This window comes from Equus caballus, chromosome 2, assembly GCF_041296265.1.
Source record: "Equus caballus isolate H_3958 breed thoroughbred chromosome 2, TB-T2T, whole genome shotgun sequence".
NCBI lineage: Eukaryota > Metazoa > Chordata > Mammalia > Perissodactyla > Equidae > Equus > Equus caballus.
Genome location: NC_091685.1, coordinates 40,096,303 through 40,119,470, shown reverse-complemented (window position 1 = coordinate 40,119,470; position 23,168 = coordinate 40,096,303). Strand labels below are relative to the sequence as shown.

The window sequence follows — 23,168 nt, the reverse complement described above, 5'->3', positions numbered from 1 at the left end:
ATCATTTAATTTGTTGCCCTTAGAGTCTGAGGCCGTCGTAACTGGCAGCTCCATGAGGACGGGGACCAAGCCCGTCTGCTCACGGCTGATCCTCTGAGGCCCCCTCAGGGCCGGGCATGGAACAGATGCTCAGTGGGAGGAAAGACTGAGGCTGAGAGAGGGCGGGGAGGACTTGTTCCATCTTCAGACTCGAACCCAGGCCTCCTGAGCCTCCGCCCAGGGCTCTGTTCCCCACTCTGGAGCTGGGTCAGGGCGGGTCCACCTAGGAGGGAGGGGCCGGAGCCTGAGGCCGCCCAGGCCGAGGCAGCCTCCGGAGCCACGTGTCTTGTCTCTGTCGACCCACTGCTTAGGTGTATAGAGCGCCTTTTGGTAACTTCACCCGGAAGCTGACCGCTTGTATGTCTACAGTAGGGCTGCTCCAGGCGGCGAGCCCCTCCCGCAAGTGGATGGTGACGACCCTGGCCTGCGATGCCAAGCGGGGCTGGAAGTTTGACTTCAGCTTCTACGTGGCCGCCAAGGAGCAGCAGCACACCCGGTAACCACCTTCCAGCCCCGCCCGCCGGCCGTTTGCCCCGCCCCCACGCTCTCACACAGGAGATGCCAGCAGGCCCCTTTAAGATACCCCTGTCCATTCCTACACATCTGTTCAGGTATTTCTCTGCCCGGGACAGGGCGTGGGGAACACTGCAAAGATGACAGGCCACGATCTGCTCCCATAGCTGCCGCTCTCCCTCTTGGTGGCTCTGCAAGAGACACAGTGGTCATCTCGCTGTTCCTCAGCATGCCAAGCAGTTCCCACCTCAGGGCCTTTGCATCTGCCATTCCCTCTGCCTAGAATGCTCTTCCCCAGCTCCTTGTGTGGTTGACTTCTTCTCAAGATTCGGGTCTCTACCGAAACGTCCCATCCTGGGAGAGGCTGTCCCTGACCAGAACTCCCTCCCCGGATAAAGCACGCGCGCCTGGTCTCTCTCGGTATATCATGCTGCTGCTGTCTTTCTGGCCCCATCCCCTCTGGGAATCGTACTGAGCTGCTGGCTTAGCACCTGCCTCCGCCGGGAGCACACAGGCATCCTGCAGTGGGCACTCTGACTGTTCCACGCTGTACCCCAGCCCCCAGCACTGTGTCTGGCACAAAGCAGATGCTCAGGCAACACGTGCTGAGTGAATGAATTAGTCCACTCTGAGCTTCCTCTCCAAGGCACTAGCCACACTCCTGATAGAGATCATTAATTCCGAAAATGTTTGTTTAACATCCCCCTTCCTTAGACTGTAAGTTAACAGGAGACAGACTGTGTCTGTGGTATTTACCTACTGTATATTCAAGCCCCGCCTAGCGCCTGGCATGGAGTAAGTGCCCCAGAAACCTTAACGGGTGACTGCATTCTGTGCCTTGGGGGGTCTGCAGGCCAGCTGGGTTGTCTTTCCGAGGTTTTATCCCACGTGGTCTGCACAGGACCCTACACTCATTTATCCAGTGAGGCCACGTTAGCTGAGGGTCTGCTCTTTCATCCGTTCATTCATTTAACAAACACTGGACCCCGACTGTGTGCCGGCACCCTGCTAGTGCTGGGGATGCGGTGGGAAACAAGACAGATGTGGCTCCTGCCCTCGGGCTGACAAGCGGAGACAGCAGCTAACAAGTCAACCGCAGCGTCATTACAAATGACGTTACGTGCTCTAGAAGACAGCCGGGCTGCCAGATTCTGGAGCACGGCAGTGCGGGGCCCTGCACTGGTGACATGTGGGGCTGTGGTCTGACAGGGCCTGACCTCAGGGCGTTGAGCACCCACGTGAAGCCGAACTCCACCTGAGGCGGAGGGGCGTAGCGTGGAGGCTGGGAGGTGACCAAGACCGTCTCGCTGGGCCCTTCTAGCCTGGTGCATCAGGGCTGGGCTTGCTCTGTACATACATAACAGCAACCAAGGCCAGGCTGCCTGGATGAGCTTAGAACATTCTAGAAAGAAACTTGAGCTACATCAGGTCCAGTGGTGAACAAGCTGATCACAGAATCTTTTCTTCAAACAGAATCTTGAGGCTCAGTAACTGTTCACATTGGGTGGGGCAGGGGGCTTCTGAGCAGGGACCCCCAAGGCCGGCCCTGAGGCTCTTCTGTGAACTCTTTCGCCTCCTGGAGGGCAGTTTGGGAACTGTGGGTCTCCTCCACGCCTCCTGCCACAGGCCGAGAGACAGGCCTGGAGGGGAAGGGCTTGAGCGGGCACGTATGGTGGGCCTCGGCAGGGGCAGGGCTAAAACCAGCCTCCAAACCCAGCCCCCAACATGAGACCCAGGCCCTTTGCTTGGGGAGCTGGGGTCCCTGCCCTGCACTCTCCCAGCCCCTGCACGTGGCTGCGCTTTCCTCACCTCCCTGGCTCCTCCTGACCTTCCCGGCCTCAGTCCCGGTCCCCCTTGCCTCCACAGGAAACTGTACTTTGCCCAGTCTCACAAGCCCCCCTTCCACGGGCGCGTGTGCGTGGCACCCCCCGGCTGCCTACTCAGCTCCAGCCCCGACGGGCCGACCAAAGGCTTCTTCTACGTGCCCAGTGAGAAAGGTACATGCGCGGAGGCTGCGGTGGGGCCGCGGGAGTCTGGGCCTCGCCTTCCCCTACAGATGTGACTCCCTCTGCAGTGCCCAGGTCCCGCCTGTCGGCCACCTTCGGCTTCAACCCCTGCGTGAACACAGGCTGCGGGAAGCCAGCAGTGCGGCCACTGGTGGATACAGGGGCCATGGTCTTTGTGGTCTTTGGCATTATTGGCATCAACCGCACACGGCAAATGGACAACCATGTCATCAGAGACCCGGTATGTGTGCCCACTGTGGGCAGATGCCAGAGGGACCGGAGCAAGTACCAGCCTGGGGGCCACCAGCCCAGCTCATACACATCCTCTTGGCTCCTTGACGGTTCACCCAGCCCAGACAGGACCCCATGGGCCACTGGGGCAGCGTTTCTTGCCAGGACTGGGCAAGGTTGAGTTCTTAGCATCACCCAGGACTCTAGGTACATTTTGGGGCCTTAGCTGGCTGGCCTCACCATTACGGGCTGGAACAGGGATGAGGGAAGTGCAGGTGTGTAACACTCCCCTGCCCCCTTCCTTCTGCAGGAGGCTCTTCCCTGTGCCCACAGCCCTTGCTTTGTCCTCAGCCGTGGTGTCCCCGGCCCTGTGGGATCTGCCTCCCTTATACACGTCTGCACCCTGTGCTGGGCTCTCGGGCATTTGAAGGGAGAGGAACTGACTGAGCTGGGGCTAGGGGTGTGCCTGGCACATGATGGGTGCTGAGCATGTGGTAGGAAGGACCTTGGACGTAGGAGCGGCCATAACCCCTGCGTTGAGAAGTCAGTCCAGCTGGGAGTATGGGACTTCAGACACGAAGTAATTCAGGAGCAGGTGGAGTGGGAGGAGATCCATCTGTTGAGTCCAGACCACGAGTCCCCAGGTGTTCAGAGGGGTGGGGAGGCCGGGAGGAGACAGGCAGATGCTGGAGGACAGGTAGGATTTGGCTGTGCAGAGGGAGAGAAGGAAGAAGGAGCCCCGGGGAGAGCGTCGTGAGTAAAAACGAGGAGGTGAGACCCTGGGGCCTGTGCAGGCGGGCAGCGATGGGAGCAGAGAGTGCTGGTGGGCCAGGGCAGAGTGGGCGGGTGGGGACCGCGAGCCGCCAGGCAGAGGGCGCCAATGTGATGGTGACGATGGCAGGATGGTAGCGGGAGCTGCGGAGGTTCCTCCCCAGGGGCGGGACCCAGGACTGGGTTCCCGACTCACTGAGTGGCCATGCCGGCTCGTGTCTCCTTGGGAAAGGGCAGCGTCATCTATGACAGCAGCTTTGACCTTTTCAAAGAAGTTGGGCACCTGTGCCGACTCTGCAAGGCCATCGCGGGGAACTCAGAGCTGGTGAAGCCGGGCGGGGCCCAGTGCCTGCCCTCAGGTGTGTAGGGGATCTAGCTCCTGAGGGAGGACGGACTGGGGAGGCCAGGGTCCACGGGTGGGCGGCCCCGTGGATGCTCGCACCTGTCAAGTGGATGTATCTGCAGACATGCCTCTACACTTGAGTGTGTCCACACTGGGGGTGTGTGAATCTTCCAGATGAGAGTAGGCTTGTGCGTGAATGTGAGCTGACACAGAGGTGCACGTGTGGGGGGAATTGTGCGGTGTGTGTGGGCGCACCTGCAGGAGTGGCTTTTCCAAATTGGGAGCGGGGTAGGCGGGGGCTGGCCCACAAATAACCTGGTGAGGTCATGCAGGGTTCTCCCTGAGTGGCACAAGATGCCGTTATCCACCCAGATGGCAAATGAGTGTTGTGGGCTTCCAAGTGACATTGCCAATGGTTGCAGACACTTTTTAAACCTGGGAGGTGGGGGAAGGGTGCATGCCCCTCCCACACTCACGCTCAGGTGGGTGACACCTGTGCTCAGGTGGGATGAGGTAGGGAGGGGTGCTCTTCCCAGGTCCCCACCCCGACCCACCACTCTCCCCTCTCCCTGCAGGCTACAGCATCTCCTCCTTCCTGCAGATGTTGCACCCTGAATGCAAGGAGCTGCCCGAGCCCAACCTGCTCCCGGGGCAGCTGTCACACGGGGCAGTGGGGGTCAAGGAAGGCCGCGTGCAGTGGGTCTCCATGGCCTTCGAGTCGGTGAGCCCCTGGCGGCCCCACTGGGCACAGTGCAGAGTGCTTGTCTCACGTGTGTCACTTCTGATCCCCAGCCCCTGACCCAGATCAGAGGGGTTGCTCTTCAGAGGGGCATCCTGAGGCCCAGAGAGGGGTGATTGCTTGCCCCTTGTCACAGGGCTCATCAGTGTCAGCATCACGTGCTAAACCAGGCCATCCGACTGCAGAGCTGGGCCCTTCCCACCACACAGGCTCCAGCCAGCTCCCACCACCCTCACTCCCCACCAGCCCGTCAGTGTCAATTTGCAGCTTCTGGGCAGGAGGGCTGGGGCTGGTGAAAGACCAGGGCACTCCTCTCTGCCACTGTGGGGGCCGTGTGCTGGGCCACAGACCCCTGTGCTGGGCCTCCCCCAGGAGAGCTTGGAAGACAGGGGACTGGCCATCTACACATCTTGCTGCCTCCTCTGTCACCCCTGACACTCCCTGGGTTCTACCCAAGGAGACACAAGTGCACATGCACACACACGCACACACACACACACGTGCACTTGACCTGGGTACCTGCTGTCCTCGCAGCCCTGGCACGTCACTCTGTGAGGCTTGCCAAGTCTGTCCTTGCTGCCTCGTGCTGAGACATGGGGTCCAGTCCTAGCTCTGATCCTGGTGTGTTCTGTGTCCTTGAGCAAGTCACTCATCCCCTTTAGGCTCAAGCTCCTCCTCCAAAGAATCGGGGTCCAGATTCCCACCCTCCCTCTGGCGGTCCTCAGTCATCCAGAAGCAGCAGTGAAATCATGTGAAGGTGTCAGGGAATGAGGATGAGAATGACAAGGTTACAGGTGGAAACCGAGTCTCCTCTGGTGCCCGGCCCTGCTGTCCTTCCCACCATCTGTGCCACTCGCTGCACAAGCACCCAGGCCGCCAACCTCCAGTGAGAGCCCCAGAGGCCCTCCAAGCCCTTGTGAGCCCCAGGCTAATGCAGACACCAGTTCAAATCCCTGGGTAGTTTTTTAAAAATTGTGGTAAAATATACATAAGAAAATTTACCATCTTAACCATCTTTAAGTGTCCAGTTCACTATATTAAGTGTATTTACATTGTTTTGCCAACATCACCCCCATCCATGTCTCGAACTTTTCATGCAAAACTGAAACTCTGTCCCCACTAAACGCTAACTCCCCAGTCCCCTCCCTGAGCCCCTGGCACCCACCATTCTGCTTTCCGTCTCTGCACATTTGACTGATTCAGGTACCTCCTGTAAGTGAAATCCCACAGTATTGCCTCTCTGTGTCTGGCTCATTTCACTTAGCGTAATGTCCTCCAGGTTAATCTGTGTTGTGGCACGTGTCCAAATTTCCTTCCTTTTTAAGGCTGAAAGCCTTAAAGCCCTAGACAGTTTCTGAGAGGAGAGAATGTCTGCACAGGCTCCTCCACATGACAGGACGTCGCTTCCAAGCTGAACCCCGCCAACACTCAGACACATCCGTGTACACGGACACGGTTAACTGGCTTGTGCTCAGGGAGCGCAGAATTGGGCCAGTGAGATAACATTTGTGAAAGTTCCAGAGCAGAGTAAATGCCTGTCTCCTTCACCATGCCCTGAACAGCTCCTCAGAGCTGGGCGCTGTGAGCGAGGCAGGCCGCTCCCACCCTCCCGGACTCACAGTCCAGCCAGGAGACGGGCAGCTCGCCAGGCAGTGACAAGAGCTCTGATGGGCAAGGACTGAGGGCTTGCAGGGCCGAGTGGAAGCCTATCTTGGGGCATCAAGGAAGGCTTCCTGGAGGAGACACGACCTCAGCGAGCCTCAAGGATGAGTGGGAGCTGGCTGTGCAGGCAGAGGGAATAGCATGTGCAGAGGGTGGAACATGAGAGTGTAGGGGGCTCTGGGAGCTGAAGGTGGCTCTGTTGGAAGGGGACAGGGACTTTGGTGGTGTTGGAACCCAAGAACCACATGTGCACCCAGAGACTGGCAGGAGGTAATCTTGGATTGGGTCATCTGTCACCCCCAACACACACACGCACACACACACACAACATGCTCTGTTTGCAAGTGGCCGAGTGCTGGCTGCATTTGCCACGTCCACCTGGGAAGGGAGAGTGGGCCACAGCCACCGGCCCGTCTCACTGGCTCTTATCACCCGCAGACCACGTACAAGGGCAAGTCCTCCTTCCAGACCTACTCGGACTACCTGCGCTGGGAGAGCTTCCTGCAGCAGCAGCTTCAGACCTTCCCCGAGGGCTCGGCCCTGCGCCGCGGCTTCCAGACCTGCGAGCACTGGAAGCAAATCTTCATGGAGATCATAGGCCAGTGGCAGCCCAGCCCCTGACCCCGGGGGTCCCGGCAGGGCGGGCGGTGGCGGTGGGGGAGACAGGGAGGTGACCCAGGGCAGTGAGGGCATGGCATGGCCTATCTGAGCCACACTTGTCCTTTTCTCAATGCTGGCCAAGAGCCCTGGAGAAACTGGGATGACCCAGTGGCCAGAACACTAGTCAGAGGCTGGAGTTCGGGTCCCCTCCTGTTCGGGGACATCTGGCCACATTCTCTGACATTGAATTTGGCCACCTAAAAAGTAAAAGTCATGAGCATAAGGCAGCTGTCTGTCGTTCAGAGCCCTTCTCGGGGCAGGCCCTGTGCTGAGGCCTGATCTGTGTTCTCCCTGTAAACTCCGAACGAGGCTTGTGGGATAGGTACTGTTATTAACCCTTTTTATAGACGAAGAAATGGAGGCTCAGTGGTTTCACAGAGTGACAGCTAGCCGTGACTGTGCCCATCTGTGTAACCCCAGCAACCTTTGAACCGTGGGGTGAGGGGCTGTGGGTGCCCTGTCTGCACAGCGCGTCTGAGGGCCCTCCTCTCCCCTTGCAGGGGTGCAGAGCGCCCTGTATGGCCTGGCCCTCTCCCTGCTCATCTGCGTGGCTGCCGTGGCCGTGTTCACCACCCATGTGCTGCTCTTGCTGCCTGTGCTCCTGAGCATCTTGGGTACGTGGGCCGTGGGGCAGGGGCTGCAGGGGTCCCACAGCAGAGGTCTCTCAACCCTTCGCTGTCCCATCTCCTCGGGGAAGGCTTCCCGGCCTCCCCAACCCCCAGCCCCAGCAAAAAGACCCTCTGCTCACTGCTGTCTCTGCGACATTTGTAGGACTGTCCTCAAGTCTGCATGCTCCCCACGGAGAGCCAGCTGTCACCATGTAGTAGCTCTCAGCCCAGTGATATGTTGCTGCACCTGTCCCCTCTCTTGGGGCCCTCCCAGGTCTCTCTGCCCCTGTTCCTCCTTTTCCGTCCTGTCATCAGAGCTGGGGGCTCCACTCTAGACTTCAGCGTTCCCCGTTCCCCAGGACTATGAGGGTAGGGCCGAGTCCGAGCTGCCTCCCGCTGTCCCCTGCCCCTGCAGGCATCGTCTGCCTGGTGGTGACCATCATGTACTGGAGTGGCTGGGAGATGGGCGCCGTGGAAGCCATCTCCCTGTCCATCCTCGTCGGCTCCTCTGTGGACTACTGCGTCCATCTGGTCGAGGGCTACCTGCTGGCTGGAGAGAACTTGCCCCCCCACCAGGCTGAGGTGAGCCCCCTGCCTGCCCTAACCATCCCCAGCAAATCTTCTCTTTCCTTGGTGCAGCTCCCCAAGGGCAGCTGGACACCCCAGTGCCCAGCCCCCAACCAGGGCATGTTCCAGGAGCTGAGGCTTCTGGGGCCGATCTCCACGCCCAGGGGACTCAAGTCTCTGCCCGAGCAGTGCTGTGGGCCCTGGGCGGGTCCATGACTCCAGCCTCTGTCTCCTGACGTGAGCCTGAGCAGCTAGACCAGGCCACGGCCAAGGGCCCATCCTGTTTCTTGGCTCCAAGTCTCCTTCTCCAGCCTGGGAGCACGGCTGGGCCCTTCTAGTCATGACCCCGAGGCCACCAATCCCCCCTCCGGCCCTCTGGCTTCATGAGGACATGCCCAAGTACTCAGTGCTGAAACCAGCCCTGGGTCTCGTGAAGTTTTTGTTTTTTCCTAGTTCGGAATTGTATTGGTGTGAAAACATTCATAAATATGTAAGTTAATTACACAGTTAGCTGCTTTTGGTCAAGAGAAAGAAATCAGTTCCAGTCAGGGCTTCCCATTTATGAGGACCTACTATGCGAATGATCAGCATCCTCGTCATCACAGCAACACTTAATGCACCCCCACTGTGCACTGTGCCTAGTGTAGGGGAATCATTTCACCTTCACACCAAGCCGTGCAGTAGCTGCTGTTATCATAGCCAGTTACCGAGGCAGAATCTGGGGCCTCCAGGGGCAGGGCTGGCCTTGGGCAGTGGTGTATGTGTCTACCCAGAGGCCAAGCCCCACCCCAAGCCCTGGGCAGGGAGGGATCGCAGCAGTGTCCAGGGCCCCAGCTTTCCCTCTCCCCCCCGCCGCACCCAGGACACCCACTCCCAGCGCCAGTGGCGGACGCTGGAGGCTGTGCGGCACGTGGGCGTGGCCATCGTCTCCAGCGCCCTCACCACTGTCATCGCCACGGTGCCCCTCTTCTTCTGCATCATCGCCCCATTTGCCAAGTTTGGCAAGATCGTCGCACTCAACACGGGCATCTCCATCCTCTACACGCTCACGGTCAGCACGGCCCTGCTCGGCATCATGGCGCCCGGCTCCTTTACCCGGACCAGGACTTCCTTCCTCAAAGCCCTGGCCGCCGTGCTCCTAGCAGGGGCCCTGGGGCTGGGCGCCTGCCTTGTGCTCCTCCAGAGTGGCTATAAGATCCCCCTGCCCAACGGGACCTCCCTATAGCCCTGGCACTGGGTCTTGACTTCTCACCTTTGGTCCAGTGGATGGGGATGAGGCTCTTGTTCTCTGACCCCAGAGACACTCTGTTTCCCAGCTCGGCTCCAACTATTTGTGTTCCCAGGCCTGGGCTGGAAGGTGCCCGGCGGCCCAGGATGGGAACTGGTGCCCACTTGTGTGGCCCACACTGCCGTCATCACAGCGCTGAGCCAGAGCTGGGTGTGAAGCCAGCCGCCACCCTAGCCTCCGGGCTGCTAGCAGTCGCCCTGGGCTCCCCCCGACAGCGGAAGAGACCATCCCTCCTCCCGTGCCTGGTCCCCCCCGGGCTCAGGTTAATTTTGCAGGGGGCCTCCCTCACACTCCCTCAGTGTGCACAACAACTTTCCAATGTGGGTGTCAGAGCCCCCAGTCTACAGATGTGAAACTGAGGCACCAAGAGGCAAAGTGACCCGTGGCTGGGTCGGTGGCAGAGCCAGAGGGACCTCCTGAGCCCCGTGCCTTCCTCCGGGACTTTGCAGGAAGAGCACAGTGGGTTCGCGGGCGGGGGCTTTGCACCCCCTGCCCCCTCCTCTCCTCCCTTTCAGCTTTGCAGCGGCCAGTGCTCGGTGGTCCTGTGGTCCTCCCCAGGCCTTTTGTTCCTGGCCAGAGAGGATGGAGGGACGAGCCTGGGGTTCTGCATGTCCTACTCCCGGCCCCATCCTCAAGGGGCTCCTCCTCCCTGGGGGCTGTGGGGCCCCAGCACGGCCTTCCTCACAGCTCTGAACCCCCATCTCCCCTACTCGACTCCAGGGATGGAATCATTTTGTGGGGGGAGGCTGTGTGGGGGGAGAACTGGCCGTGCCTGCCGCCTGCTCGCAGCAGATGGTTCCTGTTAAAGTGAAATGAAACTGCAGACCGCCGCTATTAACACACGCATTTTAAGCCTCGCTGACTCCGTCATATTCTTAAAATTGAAATAACTAAGTGTTCGGGTGCTGCCCAGCCATAACGTGGGACGAGGGGTGGGCCTGGGGCTGGGCCTGGAAGGAGGTGGAGGTGAGGTGGAGGGTGCTGGACCTCCTAGAGACCAGGGTGAGGGAGTGCTCTGCGGCCCAGGGGGGAGTTGGGGGCCTCTCGGTCACACTGTGGGAGTGGGGCTCATCTGGTTGCCCAGTTGGGACATTTTTGAGTGCTTTCGGAGAGCCCAGCTTTGTGCTGGGCACTGACCTTCCTTGGGTCAGGCATGGCCCCCTGAGCCTTAGGCGACTGGACACAGACTGAGCCCTGAGGGTGGGAAAGATGTCATCAAAGGTGGTCTCCAGGCCAGCTCACCTGGTCATCTGTAAATATGAAGTGGGGGGCTAGGCATGCAAGACAGATGTGCAACACCATCTCCCCTGCCTAGAGCATGCCTGGCACCAAGCAGAAACTCAGTATTTGTTGAAGAACCATCAGACTTTTGGCCCCACCATCTGTGGTGAAGACAGACACCAAACAAGCAGTTAGTGGTGCTGGTTGACACGTAGCACTAACCATGCCAGACGCTCCTTGCTGGGCTCGTATTAGTCTGCCAGGGCAGCCATGCCAACGTGCCACCTGCGGGGTGGCTTATAACAACAGAAGTTATTCTGTCACAGTTCTGGAGGCTGAAGTCCAGAGCCAAGGTGTTGGCAGGAAGGTTCCCTCTGGAGGTTCTGAGGGAGAGTCTGTCCCATGCCCCTCTCCTGGCTTCTGCTGGTTGCCAGCAGCCCTTCGTGTTCCTTGGCTTGTAGACACATCGCTCTGATCTCCACCTCTGTTTTCATGAGCCTGTCTTGTCTTTGTGAGGCTCACGTCATCTTCCCTTTATGAGGACAGCAGCCATACTGGACTAGAGCCCCCCTTCCTGACCTCATCCTGACTTGACCATCTGCAAAGACTCTACTTCTAGAGAAGCCCATCGCAGGTACCAGGGTTAGGATTTGAGCACATGTTTTGCGGGAGTAGGTACACAAGTCAACCCATAACAGGGCTCGACATGCATCAGCTCTTTTGTTCACCTCAAGGAGCAAGTACTTTCATTCCTGTTTTATACATGGGGAAACCGAGGCTCCGAGAGACTGACTTGCCCACGTCACGCAGCCAGTGATGGTAGAACCATGCTTTTGACCCCAGCCAGCCTGCCCCAGGGCGTGTGCTCAACCATTAAGGTGTACAGCCTCTCCTAGAATTTTAACACAAAGGGTGATGACAGTTACAGGGAAGCTCAAGGTTGGTGGTCAAGAAGCCTGTTCTTAGAGACTCTGGAATGGAAACCCCTGAATTTGTACAATACTTCATACTTCAGCATTTCCCCATCAGTCTTACATGAAACCTGAGCCCTCAGAGGCTCAGCAAAGAGCACTGTGGCTGGGGGGCAGGGTCAGGACCACACAGCCCTAAAGGGGCTGATGAGGGATCCAGGCCAGTCAACCCAGGGCTCCGGCCATTGTGCAAGGTCGTACCTCTTCCAATGACCACAGCTGCCAGAGGAATGGGGCAAACTTACGGGAGGAGGCCAGGTGGGAAGGGGTGAGACAGAGGAGGAGTTGGCAAGCTAAGACACCCCAGAAAGTGCTCAGAAAAAGGACTGCCATCTCTAAGTCCTTGTCCTGAGACCTTCCCAATAGCCTAGTTTTAAAGTGGAGGCGGAGTCATTTGCGTATCATTTGCACGCAGTCCAAATAATGTCCATTTGTAAGGAAACCCTCACTTAGCCCATTTCTTTGCTTTTAAGAAATAGCTTCTCTTCCTTCCCCTTGGCCTCTATCTTTTCAGAGTGTTGCAGGGGTGATGGGCAGGCAAATCAGGGGTGGAGGAGGTCAGGCCCTGGTGTCACTGTCGCTCCCCTCCCCCCGGGTGACTAGGGCTCCCTCGCATCAATACAACTCTTTCTTGAGCCTCATAACTCTCCTGCAAGCTGAGTTCCCATCTTACAGATGAACACACTGGGGCCCAGAGAGGGGGAGGTGAATGCCCACAGCACACCACAAGGCAGCTTCTCCTGGCCCAGGGTCGCTGCCCTACTCTGCCTCCCTGCCAGCCTCAGCCTTTATGGATGGCATTTTCAACTTCAGATCTTCCTCTCATTAAAACTGACCTGCCCTGGTCCCTAAGGCCCTGCGTGGTGACTGCTCTGCTCAGCTCCCGGCCGGTAATGCTCTCCCTCCCAGGGGCAGAGGCCAGGGCAAGGCTGGGAGCAGGATGTGGGTGACTGGGAGCTCCAGGGAACTTGGGCCACCCACCTGGCTGCCTGCTTGCCTACAGATAAATCCCCCTTCATCTTGTTTGTGAATATTGGTGCCACAGGGTCCCAGAGGCACTAACTCTCATGGAAAGAATCTTGACCTTCCTTTGTCGCTGTTGCAGAGCTCATGGTCTTAATGAGCTTTTGCTGAGCATTAATGAGATGCTCTCCAGTAGCTCTGGCACAGCGGTTAGCCTAGGATCTGTGAGGCTGTGCAGGCCTTCTGCAGGCCAAGGAGGGGCAGAGGGCGTGAGAGGAGCCCAGGGTAGGGGGACCCCCCCATCACCTGCAAAGATTCTTTGAGCCCCTGCTTCTCTCTCTCCTTCCCTTGGAGGCCAGGAGGTATAAAAGAGAGCCAGCGTTTTTGGAGTACTGTGTCCCAGGACTGCCCATACATTCTCGGGAATCCTCACAGCATTCCTCAGAAGGGATGATTTTGTCCTGTTTCACTGCTAAGGAAACTGAAGCCCAGAGACATGAAGTAACTGCCCTGAGGTCACACAGCTTGTGAATGATAGAGCAGGATTTACACTCAGGGCTGATGGTGGAGAGTGTTTGCTCTCTCCCCTGTGGCCTCTCAGGATTCTGCCAGGTTTGACTCATAGAAGCAGCCAGCCAGCTAGGCAGGCAAGGTTCTCCCCACAGCAGCAGTCACTCACCCACCCACATGCTACTCTGAGCGGAAGGAGCCCAGGCTTGGAATCAAGAGTCCAGCGTCTGAGTCTTAGCCCCAACCCTGCTTGGGGGCCTTGAGCATGCCACTGAACATTGATTTAATCCTCTGGAAAATGGGACAGGGGAGAAAATGATGTCCAGAGCTCTGATTCCTTCCACTGCTGAGCTGCCAGGATCTGAGTCTCCTAAAATCAAGCTGCCCTCAGTGCCCACCATCGTTGCCATCCTTCTTCTGTGAGTCTCTCTTGTTCTCATTGTTCACATCTGATAAGCAGGAGGATGCCCATGGGAGCTGTTCATTCATTTGTTCAACAACTATTTATTGAGCACTGCTCTGTGCCAGGCACTATTTCAGGCCTCGGTGATACAAGAGAACACGAAAACAGACCTGACCCTGACCTCAGGGACCTTATAGTCAAGATGGAGAGAGTAACTTTAATAAAAGAATCTCTCAAATATACAACCACAAGCCAGAGGTCTTCGAGGGAGAAGAGTGTGGGGTAAGGGCACTGAGCCATGTGGCCGGGCTGGCAGAGCAGTCACTGGGGAAGTGGCTTCTGCCCTGAGATTTAAAAGATGAGGACCAGTTTTCTTGCCTTTGGGGAGTTGATCCTACCAGATACAGGGCTTGTTGAGCCAAAATCCAGCCTCCTGCAGGCTGATGTTAGGGCATAAAAGAAGAGGTTCATTGTATCTTATAGGGGACAAGACTGGAGCCTTCTGGGGACAGTGAACAGAGAAAGGGGTGGCATGCTGGGCCAGGAGAAAACAACTGGACATCTCAGGAGCTTGGAACTCCTACCTACAGGACTCAGAGTCACACACACACACATCCCACCAAGTGAATCAAGGTGGGCTGGCCCTCTGCGCAGGGATCTCAGACCAGCCTTGGTCACTGCAGAGAAAGTTGCCCAGGAAGAACAATCTCCTTTTCCTCCAGGGCCTCCCTGACGCAGAACAGGATGGCTGCAGCAGCAGCTACTGGATGAACTTCAAGACATGCCAAATGAGAATTGAGTTATGGTCCAGCCTTGTGATTTCCAGCAGCTGTCATTGCAGCGTGACCCAACAATGGCAGGGTACGGTGACCACATGCTGCCAGACAGCGCCTCAAGGCTGTTTCAGCACCTCGGACAGAGGTGCCCCTTGGAAAGCCGGGGCCTCCAGAGTTCAGACTGGCGTTTATGCCTGCTCCAGCAGGCTAAATACCATTGCCTTTGGCATTCAAGGCTCAGCGGAGTCCTGTGAAATGCCAGCCACTCCAAACTGACTTAAAATACGAGCCCAGCAGTCAGGGGCCATCGGTCCACACACCACCACCCTGCCTGAGGTCTCAGATTGGCATGGGGCCTCATGTCTTTGCCCAGACCTGCCCTCCAAGGCCACCTAGATTTGCCTTAGGGCCCAAGATCTGCTGTTTTCTAGAAAGAACCAGAGTGCAGCGGCCGGTGGAACGCACCACCTGGCCACAAGGAGAAGCTCAAATCCCCGCCCTACACCTTCAGGGGAGGAGCTCACAGGGAGCCCCCTCTACTTCCCTCATCCCTCTTGCCTGCACCTTACAGTCTCTTCTTTAATTTCTCTACCTTTATTCTGTCCCCCATATAAGCCCATTCTTCCCTTTTCTGGTCACCACACATTGATTTGTCTTTGAGGGTCCCTCTCCACCCCAGACCCTGTGGTGCAGGGGAAGCTGCTAGACACCCTCCCCTCATAAACACTCCCTCCGTTTACCTCCACTCCCCCACCCCCCATTACCTCCCAACTTCCCACCACTCCACCATGTGGGTAGGCATGTGACCCAGGCGAGGCCAATCAGCATTCCATCTTCCTGGCCACAGGGATTGGTTGAGGGATGGGCGACTGACCCAAATAAGTCCAATGAGTGTCTTCCTGTGTGCTTGCTGGAATTATTGGGAATGATGTACTCTCTTTTGACTGATATTTCTAAGGCGTGAGAGGAAAGGCTGGAGACAGCCTGGGAATGAGGTCAACACAGAAGAAAGCAGAGCCAAGGGAGATAGACAGATTTCTGGTGATGTCATTTAAGCCCCTGAATCCAGCCATGCCTGAAGCTAACTACCTCTAGTTTTTTTCTTAAACAAGCCAATAAATTCCCTTCTTCCTTAAGTCACCTTGAGCAGGGTTTTCTTTCACTTTAAATCAAGAGTCCCAACTAAACAGTCCCTCCACTCACCCACTTCACATGCCTTCTCAAAAGACTTCATTGTGTTCCTATCATTTGCAGGTCTAATCCTCAACTCTTTCACATGACATTCAAGACCCATGATGACCGGTCCCCAAACCCCTCCAGGCTTGTCTTCTTCTGGGTCCTCCAGCCACCTTGGGCTCTTTACTCTCTCCAGACATTTCCCATCTCTCTTCTGGACTATGGACACATCTCCCTCTCTTTCCTCTCATTAACACCTGTCAGACTCTGACCTATCTGTCTAGGCTCAGTTCAGATGCCACCTCCTCCATGAAGGCTTCCTATTCTCTCTCGGCTCTTTGCTGGAACACAAGTGTCATGCTATAGTGAGCCGGGTCCACATCCACCTCCCTGGCTCATGAAAAGCTCTTGAAAAAGGACACCCCTACAACCGCCAGAGGAAGCTGGACTTTATCTGAGGAGAATGGGGGTATCATGGAGGGTTTTTTAAAGCGGGAAACCATTTAATGCCTATCCAATTGGTAAAAATCTAAAAGTTTGATAACACACTCTGTTGGTGAGGATATGGGGAAACAGGCTCTCTTATGAATTGCTGGTGGGAGTATAAACTGATTCAACTGTCATAGAGGGTAATTTGTCAATAACTGTTGCATTCACACAATCCTTTTGATTCAGCAATCCCATTTCTGAGAATGTATCCTGCAGATAAAGCTACACTGGTCAAGTGTGGAAGTTATTCGCTGAAGACTTGTCTGGTATAGCGAGGGGCTGGGAGCTCCTAGCCGTCCATCAGCACAGGGACAGACAAAATAAGTTACAGTCAGTCCATACTGGAAGGAAAGAACGAGGAAGCTTTCTAAGTGCCAATATGCAAAAAATCACCAAGTTATATTAAATGGTGGGAAGATGTTGGAAAACAGTGTGTAAAATATGCTAGTTTGTGTGTTAAAATATGGGTAAGTGACTATATACTTATTTTTGCTTGTATATTCGTAAAGGAAAACAGTGGTTACCTGTGGAGATGGGAGGTACTAGGTGAATGGCAGACAGCAACGGGAGGAAGCCTTGTTATAAATCTTTTTACACTGTTGGATTTTTGGACTGCGGGAACATATTAGCTGGATGACTTTTTTGAGCAGAGAAGAGATGTGGCTTCCATTTGCTCCTTAGAAAGCGCAGTCTGGCTGAGGAGTGGAGGGTGGACTGGAGGAGGATGGAGTGAGTTAGGGAGAGCAGTGAATAGGGAGGGAGGGGGTTCACCCCTCACCCAGAGAAAGCATCAAAAACTCAGCTGAAGTGCTCTGAACCTGGGAGCTGCTAGGATCTGGTGGGGCCAGCAGCAGCCTCTCTGCCTCTTCTCTGAGCAGGGATGTGGAACCATCATGTGCTCTGGAGCCAAAGAGTTCCAATCACAACCTTTGGTATGAGCAGGAGTGTGGCGCCTTCAAGGCCCTTTACGATCTCACTGACAATTTCCCCATTTTTTTTTAAAGATTTTATTTTTTTTTCCTTTTTCTCCCCAAAACCCCCCGGTACATAGTTGTATATTCTTCATTGTGGGTCCTTCTAGTTGTGGCATGTGGAACGCTGCCTCAGCATGGTTTGATGAGCAGTGCCATGTCCGCACCCAAGATTCGAACCAACCAAACACTGGGCCGCCTGCAGCAGAGCACGTGAACTTAACCACTTGGCCACGAGGCCAGCCCCAATTTCCCCCATTTTTATTTCATGCTACTGTCTCCACTTTTTTTCAGGCTTCAGTTCAACCAAACTTCTTTCAGTTCCTGACATGTGGAGAGCTGTGGCTTATGGCCAGGCCCTCGCACAGGCTGTTCTCTTTGCCTGGAACACTTCTCCTCTCACACTGCACCTTCATAGCTCCCCGCTTATCCTTCAAGACTCAGATTCCTCCAGGAAGCCTTCGCTGGTCAAGCCACGCTGTGGCAGCATCCCACATAAAACAGAGGAAGATTGGCACAGATCTTCCTCACAAAAAAAAGAAAAAGAGAGAGAGAGACTCCCTAAAATGTATACAATACTATGCAACTCACAAGGGGCTATCACATTCAGAGTCTCGCTGGTTCCTCACAACTTTCCAAGGCAGGCTTATTACCACCCCATTTTACAGAGGAGAAAACTGGGGCTCAGCAAGGTGAAGTGACTGCTCCCAAGGTCTCACAGCAAATGCTGAAGCTGAGGCAAGATTCTTCCCATGTTGTCCCCTGGATCACTGAATTCCAGAGGTCTCACTCAGGGGCTCTTGGACCCTTGTCCTAGGGAGACTTTGACAAATCTGATACCTTGGGACAGATCCTTTCTCCGTGGTGTGGTATTCAGACCATCAGGTTGCCTGGGTTCCACCTGCAGCTGTGCAACCTTGTGCAAACCACGTGATCTCTCTGAGCCTCAGTGTACCAGCTATTTGTCGCTGCTTAACAAACCACTTCAAAATCCAGTGGCTTAAAACAGCTGCCATTTATTCTGCTCCTGATTCTGTGCGCTAGTTAAATTGAACTGGGCTCGTCCGGGTGGTTTTTCTGATCCTAGAGGTCTCCCTCATGTGTCTGCAGTCAGCTGTACATTAGCTGGGTGGTTTTGCTCTGGGGGCTTGGCTGGCTGTCAAGCTGTGGGAACAGGGTTCACAGGGCCATGTGTCACTCACCAGGCTTGTTCACAAGGCAGTGTCAGGGTTCCCGGAAAAGGGGTGAGCATGCACAAGGCCTCCTGTTATGGGTTGAATCATGTCCCCCACAAATTCATATGTTGGAGCTCTGACCCCAGTACTTCAGAATGCGACCTATTTGGAAATAGGGCCTTTAAAGTGGTTGTTAAGTTAAAACGAGGCTGTTAAGCCGGGTCCTAATCCAATCTGACTTGTGTCCTTATAAGAAGATGAGATTAGGACATGCAGAGAGACTCTAGGGGTGTGTGCACACAGAGGGATGACCATGTGAAGAGGCAGCAAGAGGACGGCCATCTGCAAACCAAGGAGAGAGGCCCCAGAGGAAACCAACCTGCTGGCCCCTTGATCTTGGCCTTCCAGCCTCCAGAACTGTGAGACAAAAAACTTCTGTTTACACCACTCGGTCTGTGGTACTTTGTTATGACAGTCCCAGAAAACCAATACAACCAGTGTCCTTATAAAAAGGGGGAAAATTTGGCCAAAGACATGCACAGAGGGAAGATGCTGTGAAGACACACAGAGAGAACACTGCGTGAAGATGGAGGGTTGGAGCAATGCATCCTCAAGCCAAGGAATGCCAGAGATTGTCAGCAAACTATCAGATGCTAGGAAGAGACAAGGGAACATCCTCCCCTATGGGTTTCAGAGGCAGCTTGGACCTGCCAGCAGCTTGATCTTGGACTTCTGGCCTCCAGAACTGTGAGGTGATAAGTTTCTGTGGTTGGAGCCCCTCAGCGCTTTGTTATGACCGAAGATCAGAATGGGTGTGCCATCACCTCTGCTGCTTTCTACTATCAAAGTCAGACACAGATCAGCCCAGATTCAAACGCTGGGGAATAGACTCTACCTCTTGATGGCAGGAACTGGGAAGTCATGTTGCAAAGGGGTTGGGATACAGGGAGAATAATTATGGTCATTTGCGCAAACAATCAACCATGCTTAATCACTTCACCTGTTGAATGGGGCCAGTGAAAGTATCCAACTCAGAGTTCCAGTGAGGATTCAACGAGAAAATGTTGATAAAGCACTTAGCACAGAGCAAGACACAAAGCAGGGACTCCATAAGTGCAAAGGGTGGTCTATCCGTAGGTATGTTTGAGGGCAGGGTCCTTACTCACATAAGGGCCCAGTGTCTAGCACAATGCCTGGCAGGGAACAGAGGCTCACAGAATCTAACGAATTCCAGCTGGTTTGCTATAGAGAGTCCCTGCCGAGCTGCAAGGGCTCACTTCATATCTGAAGGTGCCCAGTCCACAGTGAAAAAGCTACCTTGTAAACCGACATCCTCGTTCCTATGGTGGTTGCTGTGGAGAACATAAAGGCCACTCAAAAGCCGAGCTCACTCTTCTTGCCAAGCTGCTTCTCGGTACATGTTCCTGTCTCCTGGTGCAGACAGGGCAGTGACCCACAGAGAAGAGGGCACAGCTACCTCCCTCTCTGAGCCAGGCAGAGCTAGCTCAGAGGCAAGGTAGCTCTTCCAGGCCCACTGCTCTCCTCCATCCTCCTCCCCAAGTTGTCGCTTATGCATGGGTGGGTCATAGGTATGCAAGCACTTTGTAGCATCTCTTTCCTGCCCTAATTGTTTCTAACACCAAAGACTTTAGATTAACTGAAGATTGTAAGCTGTCAGGCTCAGGGAACAGGGGTCACAAGGCCATGTGTGACTCACCAGGCTTGTTTACAAGGCAGTGTCAGGGTTCCTGGAGGATGAGTGGGAGTACACAAGGCCTCCTATTATAGGCTGAATCGTGCTCAACCCTCCTGTTATGGGTTGAATCCCAGAGACAGGATTATCAAGCTTTGTTTTAGAAAAAAAGGGAAAGCAAGTGTGGAGGGGAGAGGAAGGTCACATATATTTGCCAACCCAAAAATGTAATTTATAAAATGAAAATCTGATGTGATATCCAACTAAATTAACAATTTATAGATAATTCACAGTGCTCATACCATTAAGCAAATGTACTTTAAATTGATTTCAAATTAGCGGGCTAATGATTTCCCCCAGGTCTAGTCTCTGCCAGCCCCCAGTGCAGCTTTCTTAATAAGAGGTAGGTGTGTAATAACAGCCTCTTTATTCCATAATTGAATCTGTAATTGAACTTGAGGTCATATCCAAGGGCCCTATTGATCTACATAGAGAGGGAAAGTGCTGACAGTGACCATCTTCAGGCCAGAGGGGTGGAGTAGGCCGGAGGAAAATCCTGCAGCTGTGGCAGATTTTGAGATCACTTCCTGTATGACCTGCAGGTAGCCTTGATGGCTGATGGGGAAGTTAAATAACCTTGAGACAGGCAGAGCTCTCAATTCCAGTCCTGCAGGGACTTCCTAAAGCCATGTTAAGGATCTATGTTACCCTCCAAGATTCCCAGGGCCCCAGGGGGAACATGGCACCCTCTCTTGTCCCACCACACCTACCTGACCCCCAACTCTGCAAGCCAAGGGAATCCGAGCCAAGGTACACTAAAGATGTGTTCTACTCTGCCTCCTCATCTCAAGTTTTGAGTCCTCTCAGCCCAGCCAAGAGCTTCCTGAACCCCAACTCAGAAAGGCAGGATGGAAAGTCTTTGGTCCCTGTTGGCATAGTCCTGATTGCTTTCATTTCATGAAGCACAAACCATTGCCCATCTCTATTACTGTCTCTAAAGATGCTATAAGAATATTTAGTTCTGTCTCAAAAGAACACGGAGGCCTCATTTTATTCTTCACCTGACATTTTGGCTGTTCTGAATCCAGAGATCTTTTCTCCAAAGAGTATGTCAGACAAGTGGAAATGGGAGGAGAAGCAGAGAGGGAGATAGGTCAGGAAGAAAGTAGTGAGGAGAATGACAGGGACCTAGTGTTAAAAAAGGAGATGGGGGAGGGAGAGGGATTTTACAGAGGAGTAAATGTATAGTGGGAAATCTCACGACCCCAAGGTCAGAGAGAACAGCTAGTGGGGTTCTGTGGGGTTCAGGTGGACTGTGGGCACTGGGTCTCCTAATGAATGGATCAATGCTTAGGACGACCTGGAAAGCACTCCATGTGTGCCCTTGAGATTGTTGAGTGCTCTACAACACAAATCTGAACCCTGAAATTATTAAAGATGGTATATTAGCAGTAGATATAATGTTCCCAAATCTCATAAAATCTGGGGGAAAGGCAAGAAGGGAGAAGAACAAAAAAGAAGCAGCTTGTTCTTTTCCCTGTTACCTGTCCCCCTCCTATTCTTAAAACACAACGCTCCTTACAGATTTTTAATTGGCCATTGAGTGTGTGGAGCTCCCGGGATTCCTCTGTGGCACTGGAGATAAATACCATGCTCCTAGCTTTCCTTGGCTGGATTCTTCTCTCAGACATGTTGTATGGAGTGTGGGGTGTGGAGGAAGAAGGAGAGGTTATTCATTTTAAACTCTGCGTCATCTCATTCAGATTCCACTACAGGAGTCAGTGATGGTGATAACCAAAAAGAAGAAAGGTCTGAGAAGAATGTCTCTTGTTTCTTGTAAGAGATTAGTAGGAAATAGTCGTCTAATCAATATTGGTCAATAAAGCATCCAGAAAAAGCTAAAGTCGTATTATTTAAACAGAGCCTTCTCCAGAACATCTTCATTGATCAAGAGAATGCAGAAAAGGTAAAATCAGGAAGCAGGAATTAGTTTTTTTCAAAAAATGACTGTTAATTGATATGACCACTTTGGAAACATATGAATACACTATGCCAGCAATTCCACTCCTGAGTGTATACATCAACGAGTGCTTTGTCCGTCAAAAAGCGTGCACAAGAATGTTCACAGCTTTATTTATACCAGCCTCAAACTGCAAACAACCCAATGTCCATCAACAGTAGAATGGATCAATACATTGTAGTTTATTCACGCAAAAGGGTATTATACAACAATTTAAAATAATTAATTATTGATATGCAACAACATGGTTGAATCTCAAGACACGTTCTCGAATGAAAGAAGTCAGACACAGAAGAGTGCGTACTGAATGATCCCATTTATATGAAGTTCAAGAACAAGAACAACTAATCTATGGTGACAGACATCAGAAAAGTGGTTATCATCAGTGGGAGGTTGCACAAGGAGGCAGTGCTGGAAGTGCTATGCATTTTTATCTGGATGGTGGTTAAACACACACACACACACTTTAAGCTGTATACTTAAAATTTATGTACTTTATATGTTACACCTCAAAATTTTTAACAAATAGTTTTAAATGGTCACTCCCATCACTCCAAAATTTAAATAATCATCTGTCATTCGCTTCTCAGGGGCCACGAGACTCACAGAGCTTGTGCTTTATTTTCAATCTCGATGGAAATGGGAACCTACCTGCCCATTGTGCAAGTGATGGTACTGAGGGTGGCATCTTCAGGCAGAGGCCCCACTACAGACCATGCAGTCTAAGGCTGGATTGGCAGGTGTCATGATGACTGCAGACTGTGAACCACTATCTGTGGCACCTATGCCTTTTTTCATAGTATTGTTGATGTGGTTCACAACACGTGAGGCTGGACATGCCCAGGAGAGCTGCCAAAAGAACTCATCATCCCATAGTCCTGTCACTCTCCTGAGGGCAGAGCAGGATGGCTGCAGCAGTAGCTACTGGAAGAACAAGACATGCCAAATGAGAATTGAATTACAGTCTAGCCCTGTAATTTCCAGCAGCTATCATTGCAGTGTGACCCAACTATGGCAGGGCGCGGCGACCACGCTCTGCCAGGGAGCTCCCGAAGGCTGTTTCAGCACCTCAGACAGAGGTGCCCCTGCGCAAAGCCCAGGTGCCCGGCTGAGTCTGTTATTTCAGCACCAGGAACAGCGCCCCACGCATTAAATGGCTATGGAGATAGACTGTGTTGGCAAAAGGTATTTGCAGAAAGCGGTCTTCCCACGGTTTGCTATTTCCACACAACGCTACCGCTTCCAGCTTTGTATAACAAATTAAATTCTGACGGCATTAAAAATGTATGTGTGATGAGAAGATTGGTTTGGAAAACACCCAACATTTACTTCCCTTCCTCCTCTACCTCCTTTCTCCAACCCAGGTGTTTCCC

At 53.8% G+C, this 23,168-nt stretch overlaps 1 protein-coding gene across 5 annotated transcripts in view; it reads left to right on the top strand.

The window, feature by feature from the left end:
• Positions 1-10,284, top strand: part of DISP3 (dispatched RND transporter family member 3) — a 72,908-nt gene extending 62,624 nt beyond the window's left edge. For 3 of the 5 annotated variants that reach the window (XM_023635798.2, XM_070253593.1, XM_001915116.5), the window contains exons 13-21: positions 351-535; positions 2,419-2,549; positions 2,627-2,799; positions 3,793-3,919; positions 4,479-4,624; positions 6,743-6,902; positions 7,465-7,578; positions 7,988-8,154; positions 9,002-10,284. In XM_023635798.2, coding sequence (XP_023491566.1) covers positions 351-535; positions 2,419-2,549; positions 2,627-2,799; positions 3,793-3,919; positions 4,479-4,624; positions 6,743-6,902; positions 7,465-7,578; positions 7,988-8,154; positions 9,002-9,364 — 1,566 coding nt within the window. In that variant the 3' untranslated portion in view covers positions 9,365-10,284. The remainder of the gene's footprint in view (positions 1-350; positions 536-2,418; positions 2,550-2,626; positions 2,800-3,792; positions 3,920-4,478; positions 4,625-6,742; positions 6,903-7,464; positions 7,579-7,987; positions 8,155-9,001) is intronic. The other 2 variants (XM_070253600.1, XM_070253602.1) reach the window with 1 other exon arrangement.
• Positions 10,285-23,168: the final 12,884 nt, after the last annotated feature.